At 50.4% G+C, this 23061-nt stretch overlaps 1 protein-coding gene across 7 annotated transcripts; it reads right to left on the minus strand.

Moving 5' to 3' along the window:
* Positions 1–5897: 5897 nt before the first annotated feature.
* Positions 5898–23008, minus strand: GBGT1 (globoside alpha-1,3-N-acetylgalactosaminyltransferase 1 (FORS blood group)). Of its 7 annotated transcripts, none has more exons than XM_030535808.1 (7): positions 22965–23008; positions 15419–15491; positions 14827–14889; positions 12139–12189; positions 12004–12039; positions 8958–9092; positions 5898–6708 (listed from the first exon to the last, which is right to left on the minus strand). In XM_030535808.1, the coding sequence occupies exons 2-7, from the start codon at positions 15484–15486 to the stop codon at positions 6024–6026; spliced, it is 1038 nt and encodes a 345-aa protein (XP_030391668.1). In that variant the 5' UTR covers positions 15487–15491; positions 22965–23008; the 3' UTR covers positions 5898–6023. The 7 variants fall into 7 exon arrangements, with proteins under 7 accessions (XP_030391668.1, XP_030391666.1, XP_030391667.1 ...); XM_030535806.1 differs by lacking the exon at positions 22965–23008 and adding an exon at positions 20313–20801; XM_030535807.1 differs by lacking the exon at positions 22965–23008 and adding an exon at positions 18620–19364.
* Between the last annotated feature and the right edge of the window lie 53 nt (positions 23009–23061).

Raw genomic sequence — 23061 nt, forward strand, 5'->3', positions numbered from 1 at the left:
GAAGGGCAGTGGGAGGGAGTAGCACTGGCAGCCGAGATGACTAAAGCCAGCCACATCCCAGCAGGACCCACCTAATTAGCCAAGCCGAGCCCTGTCCTCTAGTGCCGTGTGGTATGGTGACTGTGGGGCCACTGCACAAACAACATCCACCCCCAGCTGTTTCATCTCTGTTCAAACTGACACCTGAAATGGAAGCACTGAGGGAACGAAGGAGGCAAAAGCTGCTGGAAATCTCCACGCAAGATCAATTTGCTGGAGTGCCGAGCTTTTGATACTGAAGAGGGCTGAGCAGAACAGGGTTTCCATGGAAACAGAGAGGCTGCTGTTTAAAGGGGACTCATCGTTCATATTTATGCGGGCGGTGACATGTGCCATTTCAGAGTGATGCCGGGAGAGGAGGCCGCCCACACTCGCCGGCGGAGGGTGGGCCCAGTCAGGTTTCTGGGCAGCTGGCTTGGATTAAAACTGCAGGGCCAGGCCGGCTGGGTTCCCCAGGCCCTTTTGGAGCAGTAAAAATGAGGTCTCAAGCAGTAAGTTCAGTTCTCATGCGGATGGCCCCAGCCTGGCAGCCCTGGAGTCTGGAGTCCTCTGAAACACAGAGCCCCACCACCATGCCTCATCTCAGCAGTGCAGGAGCTGCTCCTTGGGTGGAGAGGTTACAGGCAGTCTCTGGCCAAGAAGCGGTTCCGGGCAGCAGCATGTGGTGGCCTCCTGTTCACTAGAACTGGACTGAGAACCACCACTAATCGGTGGTATCACCAGAAATAGGGTTGCCAACTTTCTAATTGCTGAAAACCAAACACCCTTGCTCCACTCCCTGCCCCGCCTCTTCCCCCAAGGCCCTGCCCCCACTCACTCCTTTCCCTCCTCCTCCCCTCGCTCACTCCCCCAGCTCCTGGGACTCACCTGCTGCCTGCAGATCCAGGCTGGGAGGGGATGACACGGAGCCTGCCCACCAGCCCAATCAGGGCACAGCAGGGGTCGGTCCCTGTAGTGAGAGGCTAGAGCCAGGGCAATTGGGGCACGGCGGAGCAAAACAGGGGGCAGACAGAAATCCCCCCCCCCCCCGCCCCAGGCAGCAGCACCTACCTCTTGGAGCCTGGTCCAGAAGCCAGCCACTGCTCTGTCAGGCATGCATCAGCAGCTGAGCAGAGAGCAGCTCACCCATATGGCTGCAGCCGCAGTTGCTGCACTTCCTGCCCCCCGGGGGCTGAGGCCAGTTACTGTGGCAGACCAGACTTTTAGCGTCCAGTCAGCTGTGCTGACCAGACGCTGCCAGCTTCCCTTTTTGACCGGCCAGTCCGGCTGAAAACCAGACACCTGGCAACCCTACACAGGACCACGACATAGCTTTGAGAAAGGCTCTGGGTTCCTGTTGAGCTAGGCCTCAGTCAAACCAGTGTGCGTGTATGTCTAGAGTCAGTATCGTTAGATCACTCAAAGAAAAGGTCAGAGGAGAGTTTGTGGTGTCCTCTGACCTGTTAGCAAGTCTGAGTGATCATTTTCAGGGGCATTAAAGACTGTCTATTGCCAGGCATGGTCTCACGGTGTGAGCAGGAACCCCAGCCTTTTAAATCCAGCGTTGCCACTGACTCCCTCTGTGCAAGTCCCTTAACTTCATAGCTTCAGTCCTCCATATGTACCAGGGGGATGATAATGCTGAGTCACTGAGGTGCTGCGAGGATCAATGGGTTCATGTTAGTACATACAAAGCTCCTGTATTGTTACGATAACACTCGACACTGCTGATAGCACTCTCCCCTCCAGGCTAGAGTTGTGGCTTTATGCCTTACACTAGGGCTTGGCTCCATTCATACCCAGAACTCACACTGCTGACTATAGATATGACTGGATCTCCCAGCTCCATCTGTACCACACTCAGCACTAGCAGTTCTTCAGCTGAAACACACTTAAGACTTCTGCTACACACTCTTGGCAGCTGGTGCTATGTAGAAATGGAAAACGGCACTGGTTTATAATATAAACCTTAGCATTTATATGATGATTATGTATTCAAAGCACTTTGCAAACATTAATTCATCTTCCCAACACCCAGTGAGATAGGGAAGGATTATCCCCATTTTACAGGTGGGGAAGCTGAGGCAGAAAGGTGCAGTGATGTGCCCAAGGCCCCAGGCACGTCAGTTGCAGAGCTGAGACTGGATTCCACGTTTAGCCCACCATGCCCCACTGTCTCTTGTAATCTCCTTTGCCTTCAACAGAACATAGACATCCATGGCTCTGTGAACAGAATAGAAACTCAACAGAAGAGGAGAATTCTGGATAAAGGTTGTTCTCATTTACACCCAGTGGCACTAGATGTCACTACAGAGCAAGACTCTAATGATGGTAACAGGGCCACAGCTGCACAGTGGAGAAAATAGGTTTGAAAGAGTTTGGACCTATGAGTTGATGGTAATATTTGTTCATGGCAAAATGTTGCTACAAAGCCTCAGAATAAAATCCTTAAAAAAAAAAAGGGGTTACTGGCATTCATTTAACTCTTGTTAAATCAGTTCAATGAAGAGAGAGAAAAAGCGAAGTTTTCTGGTTCAAAAGCTGCCAGGGTTTTGCGTTCAGATAGCCTTAAACGCGCTCTGCTTGAAACAATCTAGGTGAACCTGTAAATAAGGCTGGAAAAGGTTAACTAAAGTATCTGTATATGGGAGGTGATGGCTCCCAGGCCGTCATTTACAGCAGGGCAGATTGGAATGATGGCATCGTAGACCCAATTTGCCCTGGTGTTAATGCCACCCTGAGCTGTAGGAGAATCAGGCTGTTGTCTAATTATGGAGGCCACCTGGATCAGACAGAGGCAGGGAGTAGTGCCCTGTAGCTGGCTGCCATAGACAGATTCCAGCTCTCCTCCTGCTGGAGTGAAAGCTGATGCTAGTGTTGGGGGAAGGAAGTATTCTTGGCTCCGCAGGGGCCAAGCAAGAAGAGGTGATGGCAGAGGACTGGTTCCTGTCCCTTAAAGGAGGAGCTCAGCCAGCATGAGCTAATCCAGCCCCACTCCAGGCAGAGCGTGCGTCTTGCCTGTCACACAGCCCTGCTGCCTGGATGCAGAGAGACCCACCAGGCAGAGTTACAAACTGCAGCCCCGCTGAGGCTATTCACGGAGCAGGCTGAATGACAGGAGGGCAGCCCTAGGGAGATGCTGTGGCATGTGGGCCTGCCAGGGATGATGCGGCCTATGTCATGGTACACCTTAGACCCTATGCTATGCCAATCATGGGGCTGACTGCGGGCTGGGAAGCACTAGGTTGGCAGCAGACTGGGAAGCAAACTGCAACTTTTCTCAAACAGTTGGATACAGACACCTTTAACGGAGGCCCCATAAGCAGCTGTCATGAAAGCAGATACTATCCCCTCTGCACAGCCCTGAGGCAGGGACTGCTGCTCACTGCGTGTGGGGGGGATGGAGAGGTGACATGGTAACAGTCTGGAAACCTTGGAGGGAAGAAGATTTCTGATAGCAAAGGGCATTTTAATGTAACAGACAAAGGCAGAACGAGATCCCATGGCTGGAGGCTGAAGCTGGACAAATTCAAATGGGAAATAAAAGACACACATTTTTAACAGTGAGGGTAATTAACCAGTGAAACACCTGACCTAGGGCAGAGGTGGATTCTCCATCACTAAGTCTTCAAGCCAAAACTGGATCCCTGTCTATGAGATACTCTCTAGCTCAACCACAAGTTACGGGCTTGACACAGGCCACACTGGGTGAAATTCAGTGGCCTGGTGTATGCAGGAGATCAGACTAGTTGAGGCCAATAGTCCATTCTGGTCTGATAACCCATTAATCCATATGTGTACAGCACCCTGGGGGCCTGAACTTGGTTGGGATCTCCAAGCACGACTACAGTATAAATAATAAACAATAGCCATAGCTCTTGGGGGGTGGGGAGGAGTGTAGGACTAAGGGTTAAAATAGGATGGGGCTTTTCCCTTGGCTTCCTGGTCCATGCAGAGCTGAGTTCCGAGGAAGGGACAAGAAGCACAATTCTCCAAGGTGGGCACTTTAATAGGGGATCCAAATATATCTCTAAGGTGTCGCTCACCTCAGCATCCAAGCACTAATGAAGAAAGCATCACAGGGGAGCCCAATGTGTCCAGCTGGTGATGATTGGCGGGGGGCGGTGTTTTCCATTGTTATACGTTTTATGGGCATGCCCAGGGGCTTTCTAACATGCACTGCAGCAGGTAAATGCCCACCCTGACACACCTGAGTGACAATGAGAGCCTGCAAACATGAGACTAGAATAGCCTCGTAAGCCACTCGCATTTGGAAATGGAACCACTTGATTTGCTGCCATTTAACAATTATCTGAGGCAAGAGTCGCCAGCTGGCTCTTCCCTCCCTCTCTTGCCAAATGAGTCTTTTTTGAATTGTTTCCTTGGAAACAGACAGCTTAGCCCTGTCACCTCTGCCCCCTCCCATCCTTGCTTTCCAGTGCAGGAGCAGAGCTGTGCTCCAGCATTCTCTGCTCTTCCCCATGGTCTCTCTCGCTTCTCACATTAAATGAACGTGGCAAAGACATGCATTTTTCTTTGGTCTCATTCCTCAGGAGCTATTAGAAAGATGCTTATGGCACAGGTGCTTCAGCAGGGTGGGTGGCATTTGAGCCTGTTAGGCAGCCACCGTTGCAGGTGACTCTTGTTTTCCTGCATTTGTATTTCTCTTCTGGTTCCAGAGGAAGAGTCGGGTTCTGAGGCTGCATAGTAACAAGATTTACTTCTCCGTGTTCTTATGTCAAACAAATAGTAACCTCGGCCCACCTCCACTCCCCCTCCTCTGACTGTCACATGAAGATTATTCAGCTGGAGGAGGGAGCCCCACAGTAGAACTTGACATTTCACTACAATATTTCATTAACAAGACAAAGCAAAATTAACCAATTTGCTACAACACATTAGGTGTTACTGTCTACTTCCAGCAAGCTGGCAGCTTCTAGCCAATTTGTTTTACATTGCTTGGGAACACTGGAATGGACTGAATAGTGGGATCCGCCTGGACACCTCAATGTCAAATTTTCCTTTATCAGAGAAGACTGAATGATCCACAGAGACCTCTGAACCTTCTCTATGGTTCACAAGTCAGCTTCGGTTGAGATATGCATGCAGACATTCAGATGCTGGCCTGAGCTGTATCTGATTTGTTCAGATCTCTTAGGTCTGCAAAACTGGGCTGGATATGAGGAACACAGGAAATGGCAGAGAGGATAAGATCATTTTTTCTGTCTAGTTGAGTAGCCTGTCTCTGACAGTGGCTGGAACGAGGTGCTTCAGAGGAAGGTGCAATAAACCCTGTGGGAGGCAGCTAAAGAAAAACCTGCTCCCAGGGAAAGCTTCCTTAGGACCCCAATCATTGGAGGTTGGTTTATGCCCTGCACTATGAGGGTTTATATTCCCTCCTTGTTTATTCTTTTGCCATAATTGTGAATATTCTCCTTATCCAGATTGCACATTAATCTTTTTTTGAATCCTGCTAAATTCTTGGTCTCAACAATGCCTTGTGGCAATGAGTTCCCCAGGCTAATTACAAGTTGAGCCTTGTTCAGAGTATTAGACACTTCTGGAGTGTGAAAAACATCATGAAAGTTAACTGCACCTTTCCATTCAGGGCTGAGGTTTGACGGGGCTGATGGTCGCTTTATTGTCCAGTCTCAGACCAAACTACAATGTGGGTGTTTTTCTTTTAAACCAGCACACAGGGGACTCTAAGCTTTGGTATCGCTTGGCAAAAGGCCACCATCCGGGCAATGGCAGCCCCCAGATTTACAGGGAAGAGGAATCAAGTAGATCCTTTCAAGTAGATCAAGGAGTCACCATCACTGTGGCATCATCGCACCATTCTCCACAAGTACCTTACACCATCTCTAAGCTGAACCAGCTGGCGTTCCCAGTGCCAGCTCCACAATCCATTCACAGAGGGGAGCCGAAACACTGACTGGGATACATCCTTCACTGGCAGCAGATCAAGGACCTGATTCCATGGTTTAAAAAGAGGGCTAGACACCTCAGTCCCGTATCTCCTTGTAGTCCTTATTCACTGTGGAGAAGCGTATCAGGCGCATTTCAGGCGGCCTGGGCTTGGTGTCATCCCACACATACTCCGGGGAGAGGAGCTTTGAGGGCTTGTGGGAAAAGAAGTGCCTGTTGAGGTGGCTCTCCTCCTGCCAGGCCGCCATGATCCCATTGGCTTTGTCTGCCAGGATGGTCATGTGGCAGGCCCTGGTGAACTCGTACACCTGCTTGACCAGCCCGCCGAAGACGGCTCCTGCATAGTAGAAGTCCCCCTGGCTGTCAGGGATGAAGGCAGCGGAATTGCTCCTCCTCTCATAAGGGAACTGGCTGCGAGGGACGTTGTAGTACCCAGGGTGTATGGCCGCTACCATCTCACCCAGAGTCTCCACCCCCCATGGGTTGTGAAACACCATGTCGATGTCCAGGCAGAAAAGGTAGTTCACCTCCCGGTGGCTCACCTCTGCGATGTGCCTGTTTATTGCCTCCATCCTGCGCATGGAAATCTCCTGCCAGTGAGAGTATTTTTTGATGGGGACGATGCTGAGGCTCCGGCCGGGCTGCAGCTGGACTCTAGGGATCGCCTGGGGGTTGTTGGTGAAGATGTAGTAGTTCACCCAATAGCCCTTCATGAAGAGCTTCTCCGCCGACTCCACAAAGCGGCCCACAAACATGGTGTACCTGTGCAGACACAAAGGCATTGATGTATAGCGTCATTGGGGAGAAGGGCCGTGACCCAGGTTACTGGGAGTCTTTAATACACTATGATGTGGTAGGAAGAGTTTTGCCTAGATACTGCTATAGCAATGGGCACATTACAAGCACAATGGGTTGGAATAGCACTACTTTAGCTGAGGACAGAGAGACAAGAAAGAACATGCCTTGGCCAGTCAACTATCTGAAGTGAACTAGAAATCCCACATGTCCCAGCTCTCGCTATTCTCACAGAGAACCTGGGATGGACTTTCAAAATTACTGACTATGCTGCTCTGTGGCCTCACAGCTTGTGGGGCCATTTACGGTATGTCTAATACTACAGTCAGACGTGTGACTGCTGCATGTGTAGACATATACAAGCGAGCTTTAATCTAGCTAGCTCAGGTCCCAATGGCAGTCAAGCTGCAGCAAGCACTGGCCAGCTAAGATGCCAACTGCAGCCTGTGCTCCACAGCTTCACTGCTATTAGCACCCAAGCTAGCCTGACTAAAGCTAGCTCAGGTGTGTCTACACATACTGCAATTGCACCTCCATTGCACTGTGCATATAATCAGTCTGATCTGTGGGGGTGTCAATGATCATAGGGGGCAGCGGTGACACGTGCTCCTGGCTCAGAGCATGCAGCAGGTCTTTCCATCACAGAAGGAGTCTCTTCTCATACTATCTAATGATCACCCATGTGGGTCCAGTTTGGCAGATGGGGGAAGTCACTGGGGAGTCATTAGACTTACACTCAGCACCAAAACCATGTTTAATTTAAAGTCTGCATGACATTGCATCTGATGTTTCTGGGAGTCTCTAAAATTGGGGGGTTGATGGCTGGCAAGGCAGGTTATTGCACACCAGATGGAGATGATCAAGTCTGAGTAGGGTGACCAGACAGCAAGTGTGAAAAATCGGGATGGGGTAATAGGACCCTATATAAGAAAAAGCCCCAAATATCAGGACTGTCCTGATAAAAATCAGGACATCTGGTCACCCTAAGTCTGAGTTAGATTATACTAGCAAAGGGAGGTTGGTGGTCTTAGCTTACACACTAGTGGATACTTATCCCTATAATACTTATCCCTTCTTGTAAGGCCTTGTCTACTCTAGAAGGCTTCACCAAGTATAGGAATACCCATATGCTACACTGGCAAAGCGCTTCCAGTGTGGACGCAGCTATGCTGGCAAAGCTGCACTTTGTACTGGTATCGTAACACACACACCCCATGAGTGAAACAAGCTATACTAGTGTACATGCAGTTTTGCCCATAGAGATGCATCTTCATCAGGGACTCTGCCAGGACAGTGTCAGAGATCACAAAGCTGCAGTTTGGGCACTTTAGTGGCATGACGGCACCTCCATAACTGTGCCGCTGTGATGCCATAGTGTAGATGCATCCTATAGTGATGGAAGGGGTGTAGGTCATCCAGCTCCCCAAGCAGCAGTAGCTAGAGTGATGTAAGACCTAGCAAGATCTACACCATGGGTAGAGTTGGCATAGCTATGGCGCTCAGGTGTGATTCATGCCAACCTAACTTTTAAGTATAGGCCAGGCCTGACATAGCTGTGCTGGTAGCGTGGACCTGGCCTTAGTCTCTTTCCAGAGGAGGTGTGGCACTGGACTAGCACCGGTGTTAACACAGGAGGCCTGATAGACAGCAATAGCTCAAGTAGGTTCAGGACGATAAAGTTCTATCAGGAGGTAGCATGGTCTAGGGGCTAGAACACTGGATGAGGACTCTGGAAACCTGCGTTCTACTCCCGGCTGTCACTAGCCTGCTGAGTGACCTTGAGCAAGTCATTTCCCCACTCTAGGTCTCAGTTTACCCATCTGTAAAATGGGGCTAATGGCATAAAGTCATTTGTGACCTACTGTTGACAAGTGTGATGAGAGCTAGGTATTACGATGATGATGATGATGCCCATTTCTAGCCAAGTCCACCAGTCCAGGCTCTAGCCAGTGCCACTGCTACCAAACAGGCTACAATGCCCTTACTTTTATGAAGGGGAAACTTGAGCATGCATAAAAGGTTGTTCCTGATCCCAGATCTCTAGCCCGTGTTAGACTGCTCTTTCTTCCCTGAAGAGCAACTTTAATTCCACCTTCGCCATCCTCTTGGTCTCACTGCTCCACAGTCACAGGGCACCAATCTATGGCAGGACCAATGCTGGCTGGGAAGAGGTGAGCCTTTTGCCTCACGAACTGGAACCACTGGGCAACACTTACTTGCCAATGGCAAAGGCTGTCACCCCTATGGTGAGGTTCAATGGCTTGTAGGCACTGTCCAGGAGTTCGGAGTTGAAAGTTCCTTCCCAAACAATGGGGGCCAGCCAAGGCGTGAGAGTCAGCACATCCCGGCGCCTGAAGGAAGAAGAGAAGGGCGGTAAACAAAAGGAAACAGGCCCCTTTGGTCTGAGCCCAGCTGGATAATGCATGTGTGAAGTCAATAGTTAACCCTTCCAGTTCCACTGTACATGAAACATGCCAGTCTCCCCCACTGTGAATTTTCCCTCACAGCAGCCTGGAGGCTTCATAACTAAGGCTACATTTTAGTCAGGGGTATTTTTAAGTAAAAGTCACGGACAGGTCATGGGCAGTAAACAAAAATTCACAGCCCGTGACCTAGCCATGATTTGTACTATTTACCTGTAACTAAAACTTGGGCCAGGGCCCTTGGTGCTGCAGGGGGAAAGGCAGTCTGGGGGCACTGCAGGTGCTGTGGGGAGTGGCCTGGGACCTCTGCTGGTGCAGGGGGGACTGGGTGGTGGCACGTGGCCCAGGACCCTGGCTGACACTGGGCAGGGAGGGGCTTGGTAGGGCTAGCAGGCTCCCTACCCAGCTCTGTGTGTCCCTGCAGCTCCTCGGGGGAAGCAAGGCCAGGGGGACTCCGTACACTGCCCCTGCTGAGCTCCGGTTCCGCAGCTTCTGTTGGCTGGGAATCACAGCCAATGGACACTGCCGGGATGGTGCCTGCAAGCAGGGACAGCATGCAGAGCCCCCTAACCCCTCACCTAGGTCAGGAGTTGTGGAGTCATGCCAGCCACTTCCGGGGAGCCATCCTGCCCCCCCAAGTAACCACTGCCCTGCACCCCAGCCCTGAGCCCTCTCCCACACCTAAACTGCTGCTGCTGGCCCAGAGGCTGCCTGAGTATTTGGGCAGCCCCTAAGCCAGCCATGCTGGCTGCTGCAAAAGTCCATGATTTCCGTGACAGACACGCGGCCTTATTCATAACTGTATGAATCTCTCCAGCTACTTCCATCACCTCATTGCATGAGGCCTCAGAGCAGGATACATCAGGCTTTGAATTTCTTTTCCTAGGATGAAATCCAGTCCTGTGCAGAGGGGCTAGAAAAAAGGTCCATGCTTCACTTAGGTCATACTTAAGTCCATGGGATCTCTGCACAGGGCCACTGAACTCCACACAGGAGGAGGCCACACATGCCATCCTTATATATTTGTTGCAGGCCTGCTAGAGATTGCTGCATATGGATTTAAAATATATGCAAAATTAAACAAAAAACTGCCCCGTTGCCATGGTTATGAAAAGACAATCTGTGGTGTGGCACTGTATTATCTCAGCTTGGAAATGTAGTTCATATGTTGGATCATAGCTAATGCTTTTATACCTGGTCCAGCATTCAGACATGTAACAAAGCTACATGAAATCCATACTTTCTTCCACTTGGGCAGCGTAAGCATCTCATGCACATCTAACAGAGGCCTGTTACTCCTGACCACAGTAGTTCACTTACATCTCATTTAAATACTCCAGCGCCCGTGCCAACAGCCCTTAGTGTAGAAAGAAGAATGAAATGTGTTTTATGATGCTTGGCTGGCCCTGGGCTGCCAGAATCTTCTCCAGACTATGCCCCACAGCTATTTGTTGCTGAGACTTAACAGATGCCTTGTTTGGCCATGTTTTGGGACTATGTCAGCATGCAGCTGTCTTCCTGACCCCACCTTCCAGCCTCGATGCCTTAAGGCCACAGAGGGCACATAAGCTGGGTTCAAGGAACCAGGGGGAACAGCTTGGGGGCCAACGTTGTATTAGATTGTAGCTCTCCTGCAGCAGATTCAGTCTGATTGGACACAATGTTTGAGCGTCAACGTTGTATTAGATTGTAGCTCTCCTGCAGCAGATTCAGTCTGATTGGACACAATGTTTGAGCGTTGAGTGCAACTTCCTTGTACATCATGGGAGTCTAATGATAGCGAGACAAAATAAATTCAGGAACTGATGGGGGCGGAAGAATAGAATTCGGTTTTGTATGTAGAAAACAAACATTCATTTAACCAAGATCTTCTCTTACCTGAAGTCTTATTTTTGGACACCCTGGGAGTTTATCCCTTGTATCAGATTTTGTTTCGTTACAAAGGGCTTCACTGGATCTCTCTGGGTGACTCATTCTCCATGGTATTTATACACCCAGGGTAGCACAGTGTAACCACTAATTAGCTCCTCCCCCCCGGAAACATTTCACACCAAAAGCTGCTATAAAATACAAACACAAGGGGCTAGTTTCTCCTCTCACTTACACCAATAACACTCCATTGACTTCACTGCAGTTACTCTCAATTTACACTGCATGAGTGAGAGGAGAATTAGGCCCAATGTGTCCTAGCAAAACAGCAATTGGGATGCAAACATGGATGGAGATACACACACATTGTGTGTTAAAATGGTGTATAATGAAGGGAACTTGTTAGGGACATCAGACACACTGCTCCCTTTGGGCCCACTCCTGCAAAGGGGGAGCCAGGGGGAGATTAGTGACTGTACTTTTCAATCTGGTAAGTCATCACTATGGAAATCATTAGGATTTGGAAGGATCCTTGCAATGTATGTACCCAAAAGGAACTGAAACTTCCTCTTGGGGTTTTATACCATTGCCCATCACTGTAGCATCTGAGCACCTAACTAGTCATTCCTCACTAGCTAATGGGGGAGGATTATAAGAGAATGGGGCCAAAGACACCAAACACCAAAATACTTGGAAGATAATGCATCAGCCTGGGGATGAGAGACAGCCATCCATCTGTCTTCATGAGGCTGTGTTCTGTTACCGTTACTCATGTGGAGTAGTATCTTGCTCCATAAGTAGTCTCATTAACTTCAATTAGCCTACTCAGAGTAAGGTGCTGTTCGGTGTGATTAAAGGTATTACAATCTGACCTATCATCCTGAGAGACCTTGAGCATCCCAAATTGAAGACAGTGGTCTACTTGCGTCAGTTGTTGGGATGGGGGTCGCAGAATCAGGAGGAAACTTACTTCTGATCCAGTGATCTGGGCTGAGGATAAAACAGCCTGCAAAGGAGAACAAAAACCCACTGACTAATGGAGGACTAGGCCTGGAGGAGAGGAAAAGCATTTCAAAGGGGAGACCTTACAAAGATTGGTGCTTACTCAGGGAAAAGCTGGACGGTCTTCTCTTCTGCATATTGTAGTTTCATGGAGCTGTGTGAGAAGAAGGAAAGGGAAAGGTCTGTACATTCTCCTTGACACGACGGGGCAGGTCAGTTTCAGGATCGGTCCTTGCACCAAATACTCCTCAAAGCACAGGATCTGGTTGCTCCTACCTCACAAGCTGCATTGCCTGGCAGTGGGCTGTGTGCATTGCCTCTTTAGGTAAAGCTTCGAGCGCGGTTAGAGAAACCACTCCTTTAAAATGGCATCTCACTACACAACCCCAGGGAATCCTTTACAGCACCTAGATTCTCTGGGGGAAAATCAGGAGAAGGCTAGAGCCTCAGGGCAATAAGCTAATGGACTAGAGGCTAGCAAGGGATTGTCAGAGTGCACTGCACATCGCTGGCTCTGTACCTGCTGGGGCACCCCCTGACACTGGAGGAATTTTTACCTGGGGAGAGACAGGGTTTGTGATGTAAAGGGAGGAGAGTGGGTCAGGGAATCCAAGCCTGACTCACGTGCAGTCACATGTACACAAGCATTCCCCCTGAAGCCCCCTTGGAATGCTAGCAGAAGTGCTACTTAGCAGGGCTAAGGTTTCCACTCCCATCTGCTGGCCAAAGGACATTTGTCCTCCTCTTAGCCCTGCAGCACCAGAACAGCTAGTACTGGCTTCTCCTCTGCACCAACAAGATTGTGTGACACCAAAGTTCCAGTTCTTCATTACTGGTGAGAACTTAAGGGCCACGAAGAAGCCAAGCTTCTCTTACAGATCCCAGCAGCAGCTACACAAAATCAAAGCTAAATTCTAACCTGTAATGGAGGGAAGACAAAACAGAAAAACTATAGATTCTGATCAGTGCCGACTCTAGCTCCTATTTGGACTGTCGAGGAGCTGCAGCAGAATTCCACTGGCCACAGGAGCAGCAGAAGGCTGATGCAGACAGCCCTCCACTACCCCCTACCCCACTGCAGGCTCTGTCATAGGAAGCAGACATGGGGCATGCCCAGAGCATCCAGCAGTACAGGGATTCCAGGTCACAGACAGCCATGGGGAGGCTTAGAGACCCCAGAGCTGCTCTAACTTATGTCGGAGCATCCTGGCCCCTGCAGCTGCCCAGAACGAGGGCATATGAGGGCAGTTTATAGCCATCTTTACCCTGCCTTCTCCCCCACAGGTGGTACGCTCTAGACCGCTCAGGAGAAGCAACACAGAACCTGCCCCTATATTTCTGAGAACTGACATATCACTTCCTAACCGCACCTGCCCTGGGCTAACAGCTTTCGTTGCAATGGGGTCAGCACTTTGCATTGCTGCAGCCAGCATCAAACCTATTTAAAAAGCAGATTGGGGTGATTTCCAACATCACTAAGCCACAAATTCACAGCCTGCTTGGATTTCATTACCTGAAGGCTTAACCAAGATGCCCTCCATTTGATTTCCTTTCACCACCAGCTGCACTAGATTTGTTTAAAGGTAACATGGGCAGATGCTGAGCTCACGCAGCAGGTTGGCGCTGTTTGTAGCCATTCAGAACTGCTTGATTTCATACACTCTGTATCCCAAATTGCTTTACAGAGCCAAATAACATGGTTATGGAGTGTAAAAAATAAAATAAAATACCAGAGGGAGATGAGGAACTACAGGCGAGAGAGCAACAGAGTGATTGCATGCAGCTCTCTGTGCCTTTATTAAACTATGAACACATGACCTGTTAAAGAAAGAAGAGGGAAGGGAGCCATTCCATCAGCTGGAACAGATCCCAGTATAAAATGGCTTTTAGAGGCGTATACATCTTAATGGACAGTGAATGTTTCAAGCTGGGTATATTGAGAAGCAACCCGAAATGTCTAGATTCTTATTCTCTCTACAGAATGTTGTGTTTCCCATATCTAAGTAATGGGAGCATCAACAAGAACAATAGACTGTGACATGGGGTGGGGAATGATATTGTCTAACTCCACGGACTAAGGACAGAAGGCCACTATGGTTACTTAAAGGTAAGGCCCAGCTTCACAAAGGTATTTAGGCCCCTAACTCGCATTGAAATCAATGGAAGTAAGTGGCCTCAGTAGCAGTCCCAGGGTTTCTGGTGCCATAGGCAGAATTGGGGGGGGGGGCTGAGGGAAGCATTTTGTGCACACCCCACAGGGCACGCAGAAGCTTCCGGTTCTGCTGCCGTCGTGCCACCAAAGGACCCTCCGCTGAAATGCCGCAGGCAACGGCAGGAGTCATTGCCAAAACATCAGTGGTAGCTCAATTGCCTGCCGCTGTTTTCCGCGGCACGTCGGCGGAGGGCCCTTCTTCAGCGGCGTGACAGGAGCACAACCCGAAGCCCCCACGCGCCCCGTGGGGAGTGTGCAGAATGCCACCCCCTGAATCCTGGCGCCCTAGGTGATCGCCTAAGGTCACCTAATGGAATAACTGGTACTGAGTGGCCTAACTACTGGTAAGGATCTGGGCCTAAGCTCTTTTTGTTCTGCGTTCGTACAGCACGTAGCACAATGGGTCCTGCTCCAAGACTAGGACTCCTAAGCACTGCAGCAATATAGATAAATAATCCAGTTGGCAGGGAAGAGGACCAGGAACTAGATGATCTCAGTTCTAGTCCCAGCTCTGCCTAGACTCACTGTGTGACTTTAAGCAAGTCATCATTTCAGCTCTATCTCAGACTGGATACTTACAAGATTTCTGGGCAAGGAAGGTAGTATGGAAGGTAGTGGACTGGCCCATTCCAGACTATCATCCTGCAAGTAACAGGAGAAATCATTAAAAGATAGGAAGATATTTTCCAGCACTTGACAGGATTTTTAAAGGTTTTCTCCAAATCATGCACAGAGACTGAGAAGGCCTTCTAGGTTATCTAGCCAATTCACCAGCTGATGCAGAGGACACTGATATACCCCTCTGAACATTTTTGAACTACAATTTACTGCTGTTCATATGTGAAAGCACATCATGAATGGCTAATGTCCAGTAGGATCCAGCTTTAAAATTAGGGATAAGTATTAGTATTATTTACATCAAGTGTTTTACAGACTGCAAGCCATTTAAATATATAGGGCTCCCTTCACCACTGGCGACACACAGCCCTCTCTGGAATGGTGCATAACAGCCATTATAACAGTGCCAGAAATACATGCAAAGTATAAATAGTAATAGTAAAATACCTAGTCTCCCTCCAAGTGATTTGAGATGCATCACTAGCAGTGTTTGCCTGTGAGCATTCCTAGAGTATGAGTCAGTGGGTAAGTAAGGCCAGCAGTAGATACTTACCAGACAAATATGGGAATGAGGATCAGGTAGAGTATGAGAACAGATTTCACCACTTTCCAGCAAGTCATTTATCCTACAATGGAGCAAAAAAAAAAAAAAAAAAAGACAAAAATTTCCATTCCCAGCAGCTCTCAATTGGCCATGGGCAGAAGATGAGGCACTAGTCTTCAAACTGGGTATAAAGATCCCACAGCAAGGGACATGCAAGAAAGCATTAAATACTCTACAGCTTATTTTATCTCACAGTTCTAATTCACCTTCTCCAAGGCCAGGCATCCAGCAGGGGTTGGACTGCAGCAGAATGAGAGTCCAGCTAGTCTCTACAGCAATCCTTCCAAGCTGCACCAGAGAAACCTCACTATGGCCACAATGCCCTGGCTAGTTATATTGTAATAGACTATTGTGGCCACATTCACCCTAATTGAATTGGCCTCGTTAGCACTGCCTCCCCACTTGGTAAGGCAATTCCCATCTTTTCATGTGCTGTATATTTATATATAAGGACCCTTAAGGTGCCACAAGGACTTGTTGTTTTTCCTGATCACAGTGGCTCATTTGCTTATGTCTTGAAGCCTGAGGGTTGACAGGGCTCCTAATTTTATCCTAACCTGCATGAAGTCACTTGTTCAAATAAAGCTCTAATCTCTTTTTGAGGCTTAATAAGCAGCTGGACTCAGTGATATCAGAGGGTAGGTACAGCTAATGTAGTCATCACTGTAGGATATAGACATCAACTTCCACAGGCCAATAATTGCCCCCGGCAGAAAGATCCTAGCACATGTGCATATGAGATGAAGGCAAATTGGGGTCTGCCCTAGTCAAGGTAACACCCTGTAATATGAGACAGATGAGAGCTGTAATACACACTGCATAATAATGGATCTCTAGTTCAGGGTGGTCTCTGTAGCCCTGACACAATCCTGAGTCACTGCTTAATCAGCTGGAAGGTCTGATACGGGGCACTTCCCTCCTGGCTGGGCAGCCCAGCATGCTGCTGTCATCTCCCAGCACCTGCTGGTCCAGAGAACCAGTGGCTGCTCCAGACAATCAACCTTTTAAATCCCCCAGACCCCTGGGCAATTGCCCCCTTTGCCCTCTCCCCCTGAAGCCTCCGCCAGCAGGCCTGTAGACAGGACTTCAGTGTGCTGCCCCCCTCTACTAGACACTGTGCACCCTGTGAGCATTGACAGTTCCTTAACATGGGTGCCAGGTTTATACAATTGTGCGTGACGCCCAGAGATCAGGGGACATAGACCCCAGCAAGGATGTAAGGGGCAGAGTCCCCTCAAGTCTGGTCCACACAAACTGGATTGAACTGTGGTGCTAAACCTGGCTACAGTCCTGGCCTGGTGGGTGGATAAGCGACCCCTGCTCCCACCCAGGATCAGTAGAAATGTGGATGGGACCAAAGTGGTAGCACCAAAATTTCAAAGAGGATGTCTCATGCAGACAGACGTGAACCCTGCAGCTCCCTGTCCCCACCGCCAACTCGGTTCTCTTTCAGGGTGCCAGAGTGGCAAATATAGCAGCAAACTCCTCCTTAAATAGGCTTCCCTGGAAGGACCCCGCCACTGGGGCCCCAAAGGAGCCAGCAGCCCTACCCAGGCCTGCATTACAGATCTGCCCCCAAAAGCAGCAAGTGCTGGGACTCCCAGTGTTCGGCTCCATCTCCTGCACCCTCTCCAGGTGGGCTCTGGTAACCCCATCCCAAGACATCCCACTGGGTGTTAATCCAAATACCCTACAGCGTAGGTTATGGTTGCCAACTTTCTAATGGAACAAAACCGAACACCCCTGCCCCACCTCCTGTCCTGAGGCCCACCCCTTCTCTGAGGCCCCACCATCGCTTGCTCCATCTCCCCTTCCTCTGTCACTTGCTCTCCCCCACCCTCACTCACTTTCACTGGGCTGGGGCAAGGGATTTGGGGTGCGGTGCTTACTGTGGCTCCCAGGAAGCAGCCACCAGGTCCCTGCAGCCCCTAGGCACATGGGTGGCCAAGGAGGCTCCGCGTGCTGCCCTCCTGCCCTTAGGCGCTGCTCCTACAGCTCCCATTGGTCGCGGTTCCTGGCCACCGGGAGCTGCGGACCCGGCACTCAGGACACGGCAGTGGGTGGAGCCTCCCTGGCCGCCCATGTGCCTCGGGGCTGCAGGGACCTGGTGGCCTCTTCCAGGAGCCGTGTGAAGCTAGGACAGGCAGGGAGCCTGCCTTAGCCCCGCTGCATCGCTGACTAGACTTTTAACGGCCTGGTCAGTGGTGCCAACCAGACCCGCCGGGGTCCCTTTTTGACCGGGCATTCTGGTTGAACACTGGACGCCTGGCAACACTAGTGCTGGTGGAGCGGCACCAAATCACAGGATGGAGAGTCCCCATCATGTGGCTGGGAGAAGCAGGGGATGCAAGACATGGGGGAACAATGGGGGGATAATACAGGGGGACTAGAGTCTGGACATGGGGAAGGGATGGGGACCAGGACCGGGGGGAGACCAGGACACAGAGGACAGATATGGTGGGGTTCATGATGTAGTGAGGGGCAAATGAGGTAGGGAGAGACTAGGACATGGAGGCTAGGAAAAAGGGGCAGAGAGCAGATCATGGGGCAGATGGGGTGGAGGAATAGGACACAGAGGATAGATGGGTCTGGACACTAGAGAAGGCAGCCGATGCCATGGGAGGGTCAGGAGGAACCATCTCAAAGTGCTTTAATGAACTGTTAATGTGCATCAGCAGGGTGCACACAGACATCTAGTGCCGGGTGGGTCATATCCCAACTTGCTGATGAATCTGCTGCCTCAGACAGCTGCCTAGCTTGCCTATGCCCAGAGCAGCCTCTGCTGGGGACTGACCACGGAGCTGCCCCGTAGCTGTAAACAACGCTTGGATATCACCTGCCCACGCAGCACTGGAGAATGTACAATCGGGATCCATCCTGCGAGGGCCCAGGGGAGAGTGGGCAATGCACTAGATGGACTAATCAGTATCTGCCCATTTCTAATTTCACTCCTGCGAGGCGGGGAGCAGAAAGCAGTTGTAGTTTCTTTATCATCACACACACATTTCTATGGTGCCCATCTCCAAAGTATCTTGACAGGAGGAGTTAGTGCTTGTCAAGAAATGGCACCAATTCTCAATGAAGAAAAATCAGGACATCCTGACATTTAAAATCCTAATAGATTCACGTTTGGCAATTCCGGACTCTTACCTGAGTGTTCTGCAGATCCCCAAGTAGGAACTAAACCAGATTTTCTATCAGCCCTTCCCTTCTGGCTCTTCTCTCGTACTCAGACCTGCCTCTCCTGATTACCAGACAGTGGTAACAGAGCACGGAGTGCTGCTGCATTGCAGCCGCGGTTGTTTCCAGGGACTGCATTGCAGCCAAGGTGTCTAGAGGGGAACTAACAACTACCTGCCGAGGGTAAACACTCAGCCCAGGATTAGTCTTGGCATAAGACGTCTCATCTCCAGAGCAACAATTTTCAGCCTGTCCCATGTTTTAACGTTGTGCTGGGAAATGACAAAGGCCCGACAGCCCTGGAGAATAACATACTGTGTTTATCCAGGGCCTACCTAGTGCAAAGATTTTTTCTGTAGTCTCATTAAGCTATTGTAGGATGGGAGCAGAGGGAGGGTGGCAAAGACATGCAGCAGGCAGTCACAGAGCATAGGCAAGGTGCTGGGTACAAAGCTTGAATACGTGTTCTTTTAAATGGTTATAGTTTTAGGTTTTTGGCTGGTTCTTATGCAGCCAGGCAGGGGAGTAGGGGAGCATGGCTGGGTAAGACCTGCTTGGATTAGGTTGCTGTTGGGAGCTGGGGGGCGGGGAGGAAGCAAGGACCGTGTGCCCTGCCTCCCTCCAAAAAATGGGCAGCTGTGCATACAAGGCAGAATAATACCTTCCCAGGCCCATTCACAGAGCTGGCTGGAGCTGGAGGCTGGAGAAGTTGTGGCAGATGGTTTACCTCCCTGCCCAGTGCAAGAGGCGAGCACCAGGGGGATTTGTGCCTAACTGGGGTGTCTCTGAAGCTATTTCGGGGGCAGTGCAGCTTGCAGGCCAGCCCTCGCTCAGGCCAGCCCATAATGACAACAGCAGGGCCCAATCCTGCAAATACTACAGAGCATAATGCTCAGCATTGCCAGAAGCCCACTGCAGTGTTGCCAACTCATGCGATTTTATGATGAGACTTGTGTTTTCCTTTACCTGGGGGACTGTTTTTTTAAACCCTTCCCCACAAATAAGGTCACCCTGCAGTTAAGGCACAAGTGGCTACGAGACAGAACAATACAGCACAGGCCAACCAGCCTGTGGTTTGATCACGTGAGCTTGGATGGGTCACAGAACCTGCGGGGTTCCAGGAGCTTGCAGCAGACAGAAAGTAGTGGGCTGCTCAGCAGCAGTTAGCCGGGTGGCATGGAAGAAGGGATGAGAGAGAGATTGAGAAGGAGGGCAGCGCTGGAGATAGGCAGGGGCACAATCAGGAGGTGCTTTGAAGGTTAGCAGTCTGGACTCTTTGCGGAGAAAAAGGGGAGGCCACAACAGAGGCCATGTGGTCCGAGCAGTGGAACAGGAAGACACTGCGAGGCTGGTTTGGAGCCCAGTCCTCAGCGCCTTCAACTCCCAGTGACATTGATGGATAAAAGATTAGGAGGAGGCCTTTCAAACTCCTGTGTCCATGTGGTGTTTTCACAGGACCGTTGCTAGAATCCCACTATTAGATTTACACTGTGCAACAGTGGGCACTCTCGCAGCTCACTGCTGCCTAAACTAAACTCCTGACGCCCGTGAAATCAGTGGCAATGGTCCCATTGACTTCACTGGGGGCCGGGACATCACTCCTGCAGTCTACAGCCCCACACAGTCTTCCCACAACTCAGTCACCAGGAATTACTCAGCTCACCTTCCTCTTTCCATACAAGGCGTGCACACCACAGGCCATATGAAGCACAGGTAGGGTGACCAGACAGCAAGTGTGAAAAATCAGGACAGGAGGTGCGGGGTAATAGGAGCCTATATAAGAAAAAGAACCAAAAATCGGGACCGTCTCTATAAAATTGGGAGATCTGGTCATGCTAAAGCCAGGCAATGCCCTGCCAAGGCACCTCTGGCTATACAGCCTTGGCCTCTCTGCTGTGGGGAGAGCAATGGGAGAAAGTTCAGGGTGATTGTGGTGGTAGCTTTTCTGAGGTGTCCACTGGTCCGCTGGGAATTAGACTGACACCCCACCAAACTCAAAAGCCAAACTGGGCAGGGTTTGAATCAGTAAGTTGAAGACAGAAGGCTCCATATCACCCTCCCATTCTGCTCAGTCATCCTCTCCCTCACAGCTGGTGTTTAATTCATTGCAAATAAAGCCCGGGCAGCATATGCTCAACTGATTCAATGGCAATTTTATGTGGAGAATTTACCTTAAAAAGTGTAAGGCAGGCTGTCAGACATAGATATTTCTACTGTACCTCTCACCAGAGCGTCTGGAGGGGACAACTACTGTTAAGTCTCACTAGCTGAATCAATGTACTGTGAAAAATGCATGTAGTTGTGTGTGCTGTGAATATTTTAGCTCAGATTTAACTAATTTTTTTAGTAAACACCACACACCTCTAAAATCTCTCTTTATGAAATAAATCCCCATACTTTCCAAAATTACAGAAAAATAGCTAACAACTCTTTCATTCTTACTCAGGTTCCACAAAGGCTTTGCTTCAAGTGGATACTGCTGTGCTTTACTTTACTTCTGGTAAACTAACTTGTATGTACGTCTGGACCAAAATGATACATCCGCCCCACCCCTTCAGCTCTAGAAAATGGTCTGGTCTCAGATAAATAAATGCCTGTTCTTGATGACTTTCCATGAAAGATTTTTTTTTCGCAGAACAAGTCCTTCTGGTTTCTGAAAGCTGTGATTAAATAAGGTTTAAGTTACATCATCATCTGACAAATGACCAGACTCGGATATCATGAGGCTATTTTCACTCTGAGAAGGGAATTTTGCTCACTGGACTCCCTCCTTAAAATCATCTATTGGATGCCCAAAATCATGTCCTGGCATGAGCACATCCAATCTTCCCAGTTCTAAGAGCCAATTTTATGGTCTCAGATCCAGTATCTGGCTTCAGACAGAGTAGTCAGTGCTTCTCACCACAATCAGTAACAAAATGAGTTAACCTTGCTCTGGCACGGACAGCATGATCACAACACAGCTATCATTTCCTGTACAGCACATTCGTCAAGGCTTTTACTGAGCACAAGATTCCTTCCATTGTTGTGTTTTCGGAGCACCTAAGGTTTCCGCAGTGCTCTACATCAGAGGTTCTCAACCTTTTTTCTCTCTGAGGCCCCCCTCAACATGCTATAAAACTCCAGAGCCCAGCAGGGGTGGGGGTGGGGGACTTGGGGCAGGGACTTGGCCATACACATAGTTTGACTGCTATTTGGGGCGGGGCAGGAGCTAGCAAGGCTCAAGCCACTGCTGCCTGGTGGGGTCCAGGGAGGGAGTGCCACCTCCAACCCCTCACTCACCTCAGTAGGCCGTCCAGTCTGTCTGGGGGGGAAAACCAAAAATTATAACTCAAAGGTGGGGGGCTTAGCTCAAAAAATTTGAAAACAGCTCAGGGTGCAGGGACGGGGTCACTAGGGGCTGTGTGAGGGCAGGGGGTAGTTCAGGGTGGAGGTAGGGAGTTGCTAGGGGCTGTGTGCAGGTAGGGGGATAGCTGAGGGCACAGGGAGAAGGGTGGTACTAGGGGCTGTGTGCAGGCAGGGGTATTGCTCAGGGTGTAGGGACGGTGTTTTAGGGGCTGTGTGGGGACAGGGGGCAGCTCAGGGTGTGGGGGGTAGCTGGGGCTGTGTGCAGGTGGGGGGTAGCTCAGGGTTCAAGGAGGGGATACTAGGGGCTGTGTGCAGGCAGTGGGTAGCTCAGGACACGGGGAGGGGATAGTTGGGGCTGTGTGCAGGCAGGGGTGTCGCTCAGGGTGTAGGAACAGTGTATTAGGGGCTGTGTGGGGACAGGGGGCAGCTCAGGGTGTGGGGGGTAGCTGGGGCTGTGTGCAGGCAGGGGGGTAGCTCAGAGTACAGGGAGGGAGTACTAGGGTCTGTGTGCAGGCAGGAGATAGCTCAGGACACTGGGAGGTGATAGCTGGGGCTGTGTGCAGGCAGGGGGTAGCTCAGGACACTGGGAGGGGATAGCTGGGGCTGTGTGCAGGCAGGGGGTAGCTCAGGGAGCAGGAAGGGGGGTAGCTGGGGGCTGTGTGCAGGCAGGGGATAGCTCAGGGTTCAGGGAGGGGATACTAGGGGCTGTGTGCAGGCAGTGGGTAGCTCAGGACACGGGGAGGGGATAGTTGGGGCTGTGCGCGGGCAGGGGGGTAGCTCAGAGTGCAGGGAGGGGGTAGCTGGGGCTATGCATGGGCAGGGGTGTGAAGGTGCTGCCCATGGGAGCCAGCTGAGGTCACTCAATCAGGGTGAACTGCAAACAAAACGGGGCAGACAAACCCCAAACGCTGGTGGTTATTCCAATACTTAGATTTACCAAGCCAGCACAAAACAGCTTCTATAGTACCTCACTGGTTACTTAGAAGTCCAGTTCTTCTGGGCGGCGTCCACTGGCTCCCTTGACGCCTTCGAGGAGCAGTGGGCGCTGTCCGAGGTTCTCTGCT

This window comes from Gopherus evgoodei, chromosome 16, assembly GCF_007399415.2.
Source record: "Gopherus evgoodei ecotype Sinaloan lineage chromosome 16, rGopEvg1_v1.p, whole genome shotgun sequence".
In the NCBI taxonomy this organism is placed as follows: domain Eukaryota; kingdom Metazoa; phylum Chordata; order Testudines; family Testudinidae; genus Gopherus; species Gopherus evgoodei.